We start from the raw sequence: 13,130 nt of genomic DNA, 5'->3' as shown, positions 1-13,130 counted from the left end.
GATATAATATGATCGGGTTTTATTCAATTGTAAAACCATAAGGTCTATTGTTCCACTTAAGCACGAGGTAAAGTAATTTGAAACAAAAATAATGGCGAGGTGCTGCTTGTAGGACTACAGTAAATGATTTATATGAGCTGGAAATGCATCGAAAGTGACATGTGTGCGTGTGTGTGTGTGCGTGTGTGATGGGGGGGGCACTCTAATTGAGTGCTATTTGTCAGGACACCCATCAGTAAAGTGTTTAATCAAACCTAAGATGGTGCAGTATAAATGTAATTGTTCATGGGAGCCATGCAGATATTTGTGTTGGATTATAAGATTCAAAATATGCAGTGCTTCAAAACATTTTACTTGGTGTAACAAGTTCAGCTTTTTCAATGTTTTATTTAAAAGAAAATCAAATCCCAGCTAAGTTTTTTTTAAATTGCTTTTCTAGTCATAAATAATGCATTCGTTCAAACAGTGGGTTCTACAGTTGTGATTAAATTAATTGGCACATCTTATTGATTTTAAAGAAAGACTACATCACCATGGGGATTTTGCAAGCACTTCCAAATCATCCTTCACATCCTTCATTCTCAGACTTCATGGGGATTTATTTTAATACATTTAATGGATCAGTGGTGGACGTTATTGCATTACCACACATCTGTGTAGCTTCAATATTTTTGGAACCTCTCTATTTTCTACTTCCACAAATGGAGACGTCTAAGTTCAAATGTTTTGCAGCTGTGCTCTAGCAGTTCTTGGACATTGATGTTCTGCTGACACTGACCACTAATGTTGCTCATGAGGTCCATTCAGATGCCCCTCTTTCATTTCATCACAGCACCAGAGAGCTGTTATGTTGGCTTATATTGCTGCACTATATTGGTGCCTTTGACTAGAATGCACAGATCGACCACTGCTGTATCATATTTGCAAATCATTTTCCTCACTTAACGTGCTGTTCTACCCAGGTGCCTTGTTGTGATACAATGATTTGTCATGGTTGCTATCATTTTGAGTTTTAGTTACGCTCTGGCTGACAATGATCTACCAGCGACCTTTGAAGTATTCGCAATACAGCAGACTCATACCAAATTGTCCCATGGCATCTTACATCAATCAACAATTCAAATTTCTTTCAAACTACCCATGTCATATTGGAGTGTTAACGTCGGACACAAACACACACGCACACACACACACACACACACACACAAATACATACACAAATACATGTACACACACGCACACACACACACCAAAATGTGAATGCTGCCATTGATCTGCTTGTTGCCGGATCAGATGCGAGGAGTCTCTGAGCTTAGCTGCAGAGTTGGAACGATGGGCTTCTGGAAAACAGGCTGTAGGAACAGGCCAAGCGTTCCCACCACACACACTATCAGGAAGACCCACAGGAACAGACGATCCACCACCATAGCCACATACTTCCAGTCCTCAATTACCTGCGATAACACAGAAATAAGGGTGAAATGGTTTGGAAAATGACAACAATTTAAACACAGCCCTGATTCTAGTCTCAGAAACTTCTTTCTGAGACTTATACTTATATGCTTATATACTTATACTTATACTTCTTATCGTACTTATATTAGAAAGGAATTGGATGAGGCATGCGTAGTTTGCTGCCATTGGGCAGATTGCAAATAATCAATACAAGTGATTGTATGTGAATACTAGTGATGGACAAGTCAAGGACAGGAACCGCCACTGCTTATATATCTCTATATCCCACATCTCACTATTATTAAGTTACTTAACGATGCTGTATATTTGTAAAGTAAACCAAGTCATGTCTGAGCATGGATTCATCACTTATTCTGCTGACTCCCACATTAGAAATGGATATTGACCACGCTATGCTGTCCGTGGCAATTTGTGAAGGGGTTCATTTGTCCAGCCTTGTGACCAACCTATTCCATTGATTTCGGCAAGACAACAATTCATTACATAGTGTCTAACTTTAAGTGTGAAACCTCCTGCGACCCAGAGGCATAAAGTATGCCACATATTACAAGCCTCCTCAGAAGACCAAATGGACAGGGGTCAAAGCACTACCGGAGAACAGCGTTGGGGTCAGTGATGATATGGTGGAACTGCTTTGAGCGAACAACACCCAGGATTTGATTCACAATGAGGTTGAACATCCATAACCCGTCTTTTATCAACAATACCTCCTACTGGACAGTGAAATACAAATGTGTGGGCCTTCTCAATGCTGACTATGGTTACATTCCCTATGCCTTAAACCCCAACCCTATTATTAACACCAATTCCAAAACCCTTGTCAAATATTTAACCTTTCAACCGTACATAAAACCTTTCAACAATAGTGACTTATTGAGTGTGATACATACACCCTGATCATCGTGATCTTCCATTATGTGATCGGCGACGAGGCGGACCCCATCCACCGCCTCCTGGAGCTCTGCGGACCAGTCCCGGCCGGTTCTGGGCCTGAGGTCCTGGCTGCACGAGGAGCCAACGGGGAAAGACCCTCCATCCACTCTACGGTTCATGTGCCTGTGTGTCAGTGGGGGAATGGCATCCCGGTTGTAAAAGTGTCCCGGGATGGAGAAGACAGAGTCAGAGGCGAGGAGAGTGGCCGAGGAAGAGGACACGGTGATCCCTGTTTTAGGAGGAGGCCGTCCCTTGCCCAGCACGGACCTGGTAGGCCTCGTGTTTGGCTGCTTATGGGGTCTCGGCTGCGCCAAGTGATCTCGAGGTCGTCTCATGAATAGCAAGGCGGGCATCCTGATCAGGAACACCACCTTGACCCAGTAGGGCATGGTGTGTGTGCTGGGCGAGCGGTGGTGCACGTTGAGCACACACACACTGGTGATGATGGAGAAGGTCACCAGCACCATGGTGAACATCAGGTACTTGCCGATCAGCGGCACGTCCAGGGACGTCGGCGGAACGATCTTGGAAATGAGGAGAAGGAACACAGTGAGCGCTAGGAGGACGGAGATACATAAGGTGATCTTCTCCCCGCAGTCTGAGGGCAAGTAGAAGACCAGGATGGCCAAGGAGGTGATCAGCACGCAGGGGATGATGAGGTTGATGGTGTAGAAGAGGGGCTTCCTCTTGATGATGAAGTCATAGGTTAGGTCCACGTAGGTGGGGTCCAGAGGGTTGGTGGTCCGCCTGCCTGGAAGGGCCAGGATGTCCCACTCTCCACTGGGTGTGAAGTCGTCGATGCTGGCCACCTCGGACTTCAGGACCAGGTCCAGCTCGGTGTGGTCATAGGTCCAGGAGCGGAACTTGAGGGTGCAGTTCTGCTGGTCGAAGGGGAAGTGCTTCACTTCGATCTTACAGGCGCTCTTGTAGATGGCGGGCGGGAGCCAGAAGATACTGCCGTTGAATTGCACGATGGCGTTGGTGAACACCGTCACCTCATAGGTGCCGTCCGCACTGAGAACAACAGTGGAAGGAAATGACATAAAAGAGTGGGTGCGACTAAATCATATAAAATGCCATATAGAAAATCTTTCACAGCCATTTCAAGAAATCCACGAAACTATTGAATAAAGTCTGTGCCTGGACCTAAAAAAACAAATGATTCTGAAGAGGCATGCACTGTAGAAGGTAAGAGACAAGACAAGGTGGGTAGATTGTGGTCAAACGAATGCTGTATTGTTTGGGCTTACTACTAAATCGATGCTACCAACACAAACTCATGGACTATTTTCTCAATCATTATTAAGTAAAACAGCAACAAACCCTGTTAGATATGTTAAAAGTATATAGTAAATAAGGAGATTGTAGCAGAATGAGTTTGTAGTGGGTCTTACTTATTGTACAGAACAATGTCGGGCAGCCAGATTTGTTTGGAGGGAATGCACAGCTTCTCGATGCCTTCATATTTCGAGGGGTCCCAGACCAATCTGTAGTCCACCCAGTACTGCAGAGAAACAAAGACAACTGACACAGTCAAATCCTGTCACAAAGTCTACCGGGGACCAGCTCAAACTGGCCATTACAAGCTTCATCATCACTGGAAAGAAGCACAATTACAGAGCCTGTTTGTTCCACTTTGAGGTAGAACGGAAGGGATATGGTTTAATCCAAGTTCAGGGGAAGGACGTTAGAAGAGACGGCTTTGGTCAGGGTGGAAGCGGTTGGTGATTGATGCTGATGGACCTTGAGCCTTTATTAAGCTTACCTGAGTGAGCCAGACATTGGTTGTCATAATCTGTTCCCTTTCGTTCTGGAAATGGAAAGGGAAGGAGAGGTCAAAGTGGTGACCTCAATTCATATAAATTTCATGCATTTCTTCACAAACAAAACACCAAGAATAATTTGATTCTTGGCTCAAATAAAGAAGCCTTATTCAAGAAATGAATTATATTATTTATCACAAATAAAACACCTTTAAGTCCACAAGGATGCAAAGTGTTGTACTTTCATCCATCAAGAATAAAAACTGAAATACTGCATACACAAATGAGTTTGTAATCTAACAACTAACGACTATCTTTACATTAAGCAGCTGCCTTCATCCAAAGCGATTTAGAGTGATTTTAGCTAGGCCTACATAAGCCTAAGAAGCAGATAGGCTGCCTAACACAGACAAAATCACATCCCAGCCATCCCATCACTCAGGGCCCTTCAGCTGTCCAATAGAATGAAATAATAAGTGCATTGATAACCTCTGTGTCCATGACATTCTTATCGCATTGTCCTGATGAACACTTCCAATAAAGTAAACCAAATGTCAATTGCTGCAAAGAATTTTTGTAGCTCATAAACGGAGGCATTGAATGAGTCAGGCTGTTTTGGTCTGCAGCGTAAAACCTTGGCTGCATATCACCAACATTCTAATGGCCCTGCTCTATGGCTGTATATTTTTGATTAATTAAAAACAAGTACATTTATATGGGACAAATAGTAAATACAACCATTTGACACAAATGTCCCTTCTCTCATTAAGCATAAGACTAATACAATCGAGACAGTTTGACAATATGTTTTGTAAGGTAGTTGGTGTGGTGCATGAATATTAACAATGTTTAATCTATTTTGGAACCCTGTGAAAACTGTTATAAATGTTGATTTATTTCAAGACTCAGTTAAACATAAAACAAGATTCAGTGTATTTTAGTATTTTTGACGTGTGGATGGTTGGTGACTCACCACGCTGATGAGTTGTGCCAGAGACACTTGCAGTGTGATGGTCACCCTCTCCGACCTGTTTATCGCTGGGCGGATCAGCTTGTTGTAATGCTGTTTCACAAGCAGCCGGTTCATGAGGCGCTCTTCAGATTCCGCACATCTGTTACCTGTGCCGTGGAACAGATATCTTTACCTACTAAGGAGTGACGCATCTGCATTCAACCAAAGGTTAACTCAGGTTTTCTTTATAAAGGCATAACAATGAGCTTTAAGTGGAGATGGAAGGGAAGGGATATCTTGCTCAATGTGTTATAATGAACTGCCTCCTTTTCAACAGTTGACTCTTATTGTTAGAATTGTTCTATTAGTGTCTTGGGTCTTTGAAAAATTCACTCTTGAAGTCATTGAAGAGTATTTATTTTGGAGATACAGTAAATAGTCAATGACTTGTGCTGCTGGTATAGAAAATGTTTTCATTGAAGCACCACTGTCTGGTTCCCATGCTAAGATGTTTTGTGCTGACAAAGTGCTTTGTATTGGTTTTCAGATATTCGCTTCAATTTGTATATATATATATATATACTGTATATATATAACTATTTTGATTATACAATTGTGTTTGACCTGCTTGCATTTAAAAGCTCCTTTTAAATAGGAACTTGTATTTAAATAGGAACTTGTATTTAAAGGTTCCTTTTAAATACAAGCTTTTGCTAACAAAGAGCATGTGCAAGCCTTGCAAAATCAGTGACTCTACCTCACCTGCTTGATGAATGGAATCCATGTCGTGAAGAGCTGCCTGATTTAAACAGATGGTTAGCCCTATCCCACTAAGGCAGGATGGATAGAATACCGCTACACTCTTGTCCACGAGTAGCTGAGTTGCACCAAACTACCCACGGGAAACCACCCAATGAGGTGCGGGACTAATATTGACCATCCCATTGGCTGAGGGACGAAAACAAAACTGTAGTCAGGGACTCGAGAGATTGATTGCATCAGGTTGCAACTTTGCTATCAATTTCCCCCTACAGACGTTGATGTAAGGCATATGAACCCTATGAAGTTTTGGACGGGTTTCTTCATTTGAATTTTACTACACTACTCTAAAACTGCATTTCATTCCTCGCCGATACACACTCCGTAAGGTGCTACGAGTTATGGGAGTTTAACAGGCAGGTCCGCCACCCATTCGTCAACGCCATCGCCACCATGACAGAAGCCTCATCAGCTCCTTGGCTGAGGGCCCAATCAGCACGATCGCAGCAGCAGAGTTCAGTCTAACAGACGGATGGTTGTCATAGCTCCATGAGGCCGTTATCACACAGGGCCACTGAGCCCGCCCGGGATGCCGGCAGACCCCTCAGAGACGTTGGCTCCATAACACTGACCACTGATCGGGTAGTTGGTGTAATTGTGTCCGTTTGTGTGTAAATGTGTCTGTGTTTCTGCACATACTTGGCCATTTGTTTGTTTAAGTGTGCGTTTGCATGTGCATTTGTCATGGGTCTGTCCGTCTGTATGCATATAGGTGTATACGCATATGCTGCATACATATACATGAGTGTGTATTTTATAAAGGTTGACATTATGGGGGATGACGAGTTCAGGACTATTAATGCAGTGGCACAATAACTTGGTAAAGGTCACTGCAGTACCTTTAAAGTAAGTTCCAAATACACTGGTGACCTTATCAAAGTGCTATCATACCAATGGTTACGCCTTTAAAGTGTGTTTCCAATATACTGGTGACTATGAAAGTGTTATCAGACAAATAGAAAGGCCTTAAAAGTGTTTTAAATACATTAGGAACATAAATAAAGTGTACTGTAAGGTTTTTTTTTATGCCAACATAGTACAAATTTATAAATGCATAAATGCACTATATGAATATTATACTAAATTAGGCCCACTGCACTTGAAGTACATTTAAGTAAGCCAAATGTACTTCTTTAGGACTTTATACTTCGAACACTTAACTAATAACAATTTCACATACTTTTCTTAATAAATTAAATGTACACTTTAAAAGCACATTTCAATCACATTTGTTTTACATGGGCTCTGGGCTTCACAGCCCTCCATGCAGGGCTGTGAAGGAGTTATTATATCACAGTGCAGACCTGATGTTCCTATGAATTTTGGGAATTACGTAACATGTGTTCCACTAAAATACCTATCATAAATTAATGTATTTCTTTCATTCATTCATTCTCCCTCTGCCGTTCGTGAGACTCACACGGCGGAGACCTATCAACTTTAATTTCTCAGTTTGAAGAAACATCAAGAACCATTATGACAAGACAGAGTCCAAACCGTATAAAGAGAAGCTAACTTTTTAATAATAACTTTTTTAAATAAACGTTTAATTTATTGTAGGCCTAAGTCATAATGATATCATATGCATATTTTCTAACTTTGAAAAAATAAGAGTATTTTCCTTAATGATTACTTCATGACAGCAGATAAAGAATATTTTAACGATAAAAAAGAAAAGTGACGACTATGCTATTGATTAGGTAAATTAGGCCTACATATAACTTGCCGGCAAAATAATAGAACCACTTAAAAAAAATGATACAGAGTAGTCATGCAATGATATACAAATAAGATAAAATAATATTTACCGTAAATCAAACTGAAGAAATAGCAAGCGATGACGGGGAGAGCTCCGATCATCTTCTCAGCATCATCTGGTCCAGGTGGAAGTTCTCATTCACCAGGGCAACGACCCACACGCCTTGTCGAGATCAGCAAGTTCTGCTCAAGCGCCATGCAGACTCCTCGGAGGTTGGGGAACCTCACTCACTGCGTGGCTGCAAAGTAGGCAATTAGTGGCTGTGAACATGATTAAGATAGAGTGGGAGTCCTGTCTGCGTCTCCAGCCCCTCTGACGGGGAGCGGAGATATGCGTCGCCCCGTGTGTGCGATCCTCCTCCCGGGATTCGGAGTCCTCCGCTTCGCCTCGCATAGATTTTGATTGTGTGGGTTTCTGTGCATAACGATGTTTATTTTATGGCCGTATTGTTACAGGCTTATTATTTACAGAAGTTATGTTCTCTTGTTTCCTCCATTTCTCCCAAACTAACAAGCAACGAAAAATAGCCATGTAACTTCAAAATAAAGTTCAATCCTCTGGGTATATTCACATATCTCAAACCATGCAATACTGCAAATGTGAGGCCAAATTAGTCATGTAAAACAAACAGTTGGCTTTTAATGAATTCTCAATTCATTATGTGAGGAGACTTGGTGGTGTGAGCCCAATTTGCCACTCTGGCCCATACTCAATCAACACACATTAACCCTTAATGACCCAACCATTTTAAATTACCTCGCTGGTATTGAAAGAAAGTTGCACATTTGATCTTACTTCAGATTAAATAGTTAGTTCCCTACTAATTTAGAGTTGGTAGTTTTATAAACCCTACAACTTCTCCACATAGAGGGGATGAGGCTGTGTGATAAACTATCTTGGTGCCCTGTCTAGGGGAATATATAGTGGGGTGAAGCCCAGACGGGCCGCTGCAATGCAATCTTAGCCCCGAGATTTACAGTCCCTGTCCTGCTCAGAAGCGCATTATTATGGGCATCCGGCATCAAATGCTTCCCCAACGCATGCCCTGAGATCCTCCATTTTCATCTTCCATTTTGAGATGTGCCACTCTAAAATATTACAGACCGATCAATAGGAATTAGTTATCATTTGCCCTTCGAATGTCATGCTTTTTCGATTTCATTCTGTTTCTGTTTTTGTGTTTTTGATTTGTAAACTGTTTTTAGTGGAAATGTGCAGTGTATCAACAGTACTGATAGAAGTAGTATTGCCAGGGTTGAGTTATAATGCATGGGTTAAACCATTCCCCAGATTAATAAAGTCCCCATGAATCTGAATCTGAAAAAGTTCTGTTGAGTTATAGATGATGAAGTGTAGTTTTAAGGCTATCTCTTCATATGGAATGGACATTTAACAGATTGATTTTTACATCAAGAATAAATCAGTCCTTATCGATTTAAGTATTTATCGGCATTCACAGATGTTGGTATCTATAGATCATAACTGTGTGTCACTGAGCCAGGTGGACAGATGGAGCTGAGACACCTTGTAGGTGCGGGGGGGCATCATAGGGGTGATGTCTGATTAGGTGTTGGTAGAGAGGAGAGACGGGTGTGGAGCACGCGAGAGTATCTGGAAGTTCAGGGTTTTCCCAGACTTGGCTGACATCCTGAAGAGACCACTTTAATCAAACGTTCCCGGGAAGACGGCCAGCTCGGCCCCACGGGGTCAGGGATAAGATGGGGAAAACAACAGCGGTTCATGAGGTGATTCCAGCTCGTGGTACGTTGTCTCTGTGTTGACCGTAATGCGTGGCAGTAGTTGTTATTGATCACAACGTTTCACAGAATTTATCCATTTCGAGGTACTCTACTCCAATGAACCAACCCTTCTTGTCTCAACCAATTAAATTGTCTCAGTTACGATGAAATCTGAAAAAATAAGGAAAACAGCTTGATAACAGGAAATCAACACTCCAACTCCCCCGGGTCAGGACTCTTGCCGAAAATCGACTCAAATTAAACAAACAATCGACCAATCAGCCCGAGAGTCCCTCTGCAGAGCGCAGCGGTTGCCGTGGTAACATCAGCATCCATAGCACCAGCACCAGCATTTAGATGGAGGCAGACCATATAAGAATGATAAGAGAGTGTCTGTAGTGGGGGTTGGAGCGGTGGGGGATGGGGGGGATGGGGGGGGGGGTTTGGGGCAGGATGGGAGACAGGTGGTTGTAAACGTTTTGGTGGGTCGTGGGCGATGCTGATGGAGGAGAGAAACGTCCAATCAAAGAAAAGTGCTGCTGTTGCAGTACCACGGTGCACCGCTGCAGTTTGAGCCAGCAGGGGGCATCAATCAGCCAGGCACTTCATTACATGGAGTGCTTGGCTCCGTAGCCCTCTGTCTCATAGGAGCGTATTGATGGGCTAGAGAGTACCACCCCCTCCAAGGGAAGAGACCTGTCCCTCGGTGGCACCTCACCACCTACTGCAATTTATACAGACCTGTGTGTGTGTGTATGTGTGGATGTGTGTGTGTGTGGGGGGGGGGGGGGGGGGGGGGCGTCCATGACAGATGAGGAAACAATGTATTCAGCTTCTCAAGGATGGACGGTGACCAATGGGGGTGTCCGACGTTTCCCGCCATCCCGATGGAGACGAATGGTCCGTAGGAGAGGCCCTGGTGGACACCGGAAGACGGGATGGTTCACACTGTAACTGCAATCAAACATACTCTGCAGTGCCAATCTCAACAGGTCCTCCACAAATCTCTCGAGGACTGCTATGGGACCGTACATAAAGCTGCCCCTGTCTTGGAAGACTGCGTTCAAAAAGATTCAAGGGGATTGACATCGCCCTGTGTTCCATTTTCATTTAGTCGTTTGATTTAGTCAAAGGTGGGTATTTAGGAAGTGTCTGTGTTCCTTGAGCCTCAAAGGCTTTAGGGAACTCCATTAAGTGACAGAGAATCCATAAGGAGAATTAGACATCTCTAGCAAGTTGTTATAGAGAAAGAAAGGTCAGAAAGCTATAGAGACTAAATGGAGTTAAGGTGGATAGGAATGCTGCATTACTTAGCTACTTTATTAATTCAAACTTATGGGAATTCTTGAGTTATGTTATTAGTTCAAGAATTATCATTGGTTACTTTTTTTTTTACTCTGATGCTTTTTAGTTGTGCAAATGAATGCAGTGCCTTTGTGTTCTTGATAAATACGCAATGTTGATGACAAAAACAACAATACATGACTGGATTTACAAGACTGAGAATTATCTGTTGTATCACATCAGTTCCTTCTGGCCCAGAGGAGATGTTAATGTGCTTAGAAAAGGTGTTTCCTAGAATGTTGAGACGAAAACCGCAACAGAGCACGGCCGTGGTGCCGTCCTTTATTATAGCTGTTGCTGGATCGGCCACAAGTCACAAGAGTTGGAACTGAACACTGAGTAGAACACACAGGAAAATCGCCCTTTTTGATGTTCCTTGTGTGAAAGGGAAAGAGTAAAGAGAGAATATTTAATAGGAATGTGGAAGGTTTTTGGCTCTCTTGAGCATTGGAGGCCAGCTGCTTACAGCTTTTATCCTTTTCGCAGCTCCCCAGCCAAGGCTTATTATCAGTCTGATAATGAGCCATATCTCATTATCAGACTGATAGTGATCAAAGGCATATCATCAGACTGAGGGCTACCTGCTCCCCGGTGCAGGACCTGAGCTGTTGTGAGGTCAATACCTTGCTGGTGAGAGCCAGGCAATGTGTAGGCTATACACGTGTTAAGTTGCAGCATCACCAATGCCACACTCCTTATCGCCCCTGGATATTCTAAGTTTATCCCCGGTTAATGGCGTCAGGTGATTAGCTACAGTCCGCTTTGAGTAGTTCAATACACCATCCATATTACAGCTACAACTATGACACCAGAGAGAGAGAGAGAGAGAGAGAGAGAGGGAGGGAGAGAGAGAGAGAGAGAGAGAGAGAGAGAGAGAGAGAGAGAGAGAGAGAGAGAGAGAGAGAGAGAGAATTCTGTGCTGTCACCCTTGGCAACCACTGGATCACACAGCCTGTCATCTTTATCAGCCATCAGCTTCCCAGCAGGCAGGTTCGGGTGGGTTATTGAGTGTTGCCTGTCTGGACACAAGAGGATGTATGGAGGGCAGAGGTAATCAGCTAATCACGGGCGGGCTGTATGTAGCTGCAGAACAGAGAAGCTTATTGGACAAAGCTCCTTCTCTTGATGAAGCTCCTGTTCAGGTAGAGGGACATTGTGTGTGTGTGTGTGTGTGTGTGTGTGTGTGTGTGTGTGTGTGTGTGTGTGTGTGTGTGTGTGTGTGTGTGTGTGTGTGTGTGTGTGTGTGTGTGTGTGTGTGTGTGGGCCCCAGGTAGATGCATATTGTGTGTGTTCCCAAGGTCTTTGCAGCCTCACTAATATATGTGTAAGGGGGAACCAACAAAATGTTTACTATAGAGACAGCTTTTATTTTGCTGCACAAGCTATTCAATCACGAAAGCAGAGATGAGTGAATCAATTTGTGTGTGTCTGTGTGTGCGCGCGCGTGTGTGTGTGTGTGTGCCCATGTGTGTGTGCGTGTGTGTGTGTGTGTTGTTGCACTCATTTCTGCAGACGCCCTTGGCCAGACCATGCAAACCATGTCTTAAATTCCATTTGTCCTCTGTGCTAATTTAATCTAGGCGTGGCCTCTCATGTCTGCCAGCCAAACAGGTCTTATGCTTGGGCCTTCTAAACATCTGTTTGCAGTAAAACTGAGACATCACACAGCGTATTCTCTTCTCTCCCTTCCTCATCTCCTCTAGACGTCTAGACTCTAGTTCATGTCCTTCCGGTTCCAACTGCATAAAGTTGCTGTTTTTTTTTACCTCTAACTCCTGAATCTCCTTCAAGCTGCAGGCTATGCTGAAGATGACAGGTTTAATCAGCAATTTGGGAATGCAGATGTGTCAGTTGTTTTGTGAATTCCTTCCGGTGATTCATCTTAAAAGAGGGTCTTGTGTCTGAGCTGGCTGAACTTCATTAATAAAGCCGAATTGTTAAACCTAATACTATGCACTTAACGTTTGGAGGAACAATTTGTGCATTAATTTGCAGTTTCATTATAAAGCTATTCAGTGGACTATAATGATTTTTGTTTTAACATAAAGACAATAACCATGGGGATGGCTTGGTGTGTACACTGCAGTAAATAAGGCCTGACACACGAGATACGGGATATGAGTCTAAGAGTATACGAGAGCCTCAGAGTGCATTTCATGGTCTTCCTGAGAACGGCACAGGGGCCTTCATCATAAAGATATAATAAAGGTTGTAAATGCTGAGAGATGATTTGCTCCTCCTTTCTGGGGACGGACTGAGGGGATCCGATGAAGATGGGGATTTAATCCACTACCTCACCAGGGTAGATGGAGGACCGAGGAAGCGGACTACAAATCTGCTGTTTG

At 43.2% G+C, this 13,130-nt stretch overlaps 1 protein-coding gene across 1 annotated transcript; it reads right to left on the bottom strand.

Annotated features, from left to right (window-relative positions):
• Positions 1 to 375: 375 nt before the first annotated feature.
• Positions 376 to 5,987, bottom strand: chrnb4 (cholinergic receptor, nicotinic, beta 4 (neuronal)). Its single transcript, XM_060072043.1, has 6 exons — positions 5,887 to 5,987; positions 5,146 to 5,291; positions 4,175 to 4,219; positions 3,804 to 3,913; positions 2,367 to 3,423; positions 376 to 1,454 (listed from the first exon to the last, which is right to left on the bottom strand). Exons 1-6 carry the CDS (start codon positions 5,906 to 5,908, stop codon positions 1,290 to 1,292), a joined length of 1,545 nt encoding a protein of 514 aa, XP_059928026.1. The 5' UTR covers positions 5,909 to 5,987; the 3' UTR covers positions 376 to 1,289.
• Between the last annotated feature and the right edge of the window lie 7,143 nt (positions 5,988 to 13,130).

The sequence above is a fragment of the Gadus macrocephalus genome, chromosome 14, assembly GCF_031168955.1.
Source record: "Gadus macrocephalus chromosome 14, ASM3116895v1".
Taxonomy (NCBI): domain Eukaryota; kingdom Metazoa; phylum Chordata; class Actinopteri; order Gadiformes; family Gadidae; genus Gadus; species Gadus macrocephalus.
Note: the sequence above shows the minus strand (reverse complement) of the source record. Positions and strands in the feature narration are given on the sequence as shown.

Excerpts from the sequence above, each read along its gene's own strand:
- chrnb4 (XM_060072043.1), bottom strand. The coding sequence starts at position 5,908 with ATGGATTCCATTCATCAAGCAG. Across the intron at positions 4,220-5,145 it reads TGGCACAACTCATCAGCGTG|AACGAAAGGGAACAGATTAT; the intron begins GTGAGTCACCAA and ends TTCCATTTCCAG. Across the intron at positions 3,424-3,803 it reads GACATTGTTCTGTACAATAA|TGCGGACGGCACCTATGAGG; the intron begins GTAAGACCCACT and ends TGTTGTTCTCAG.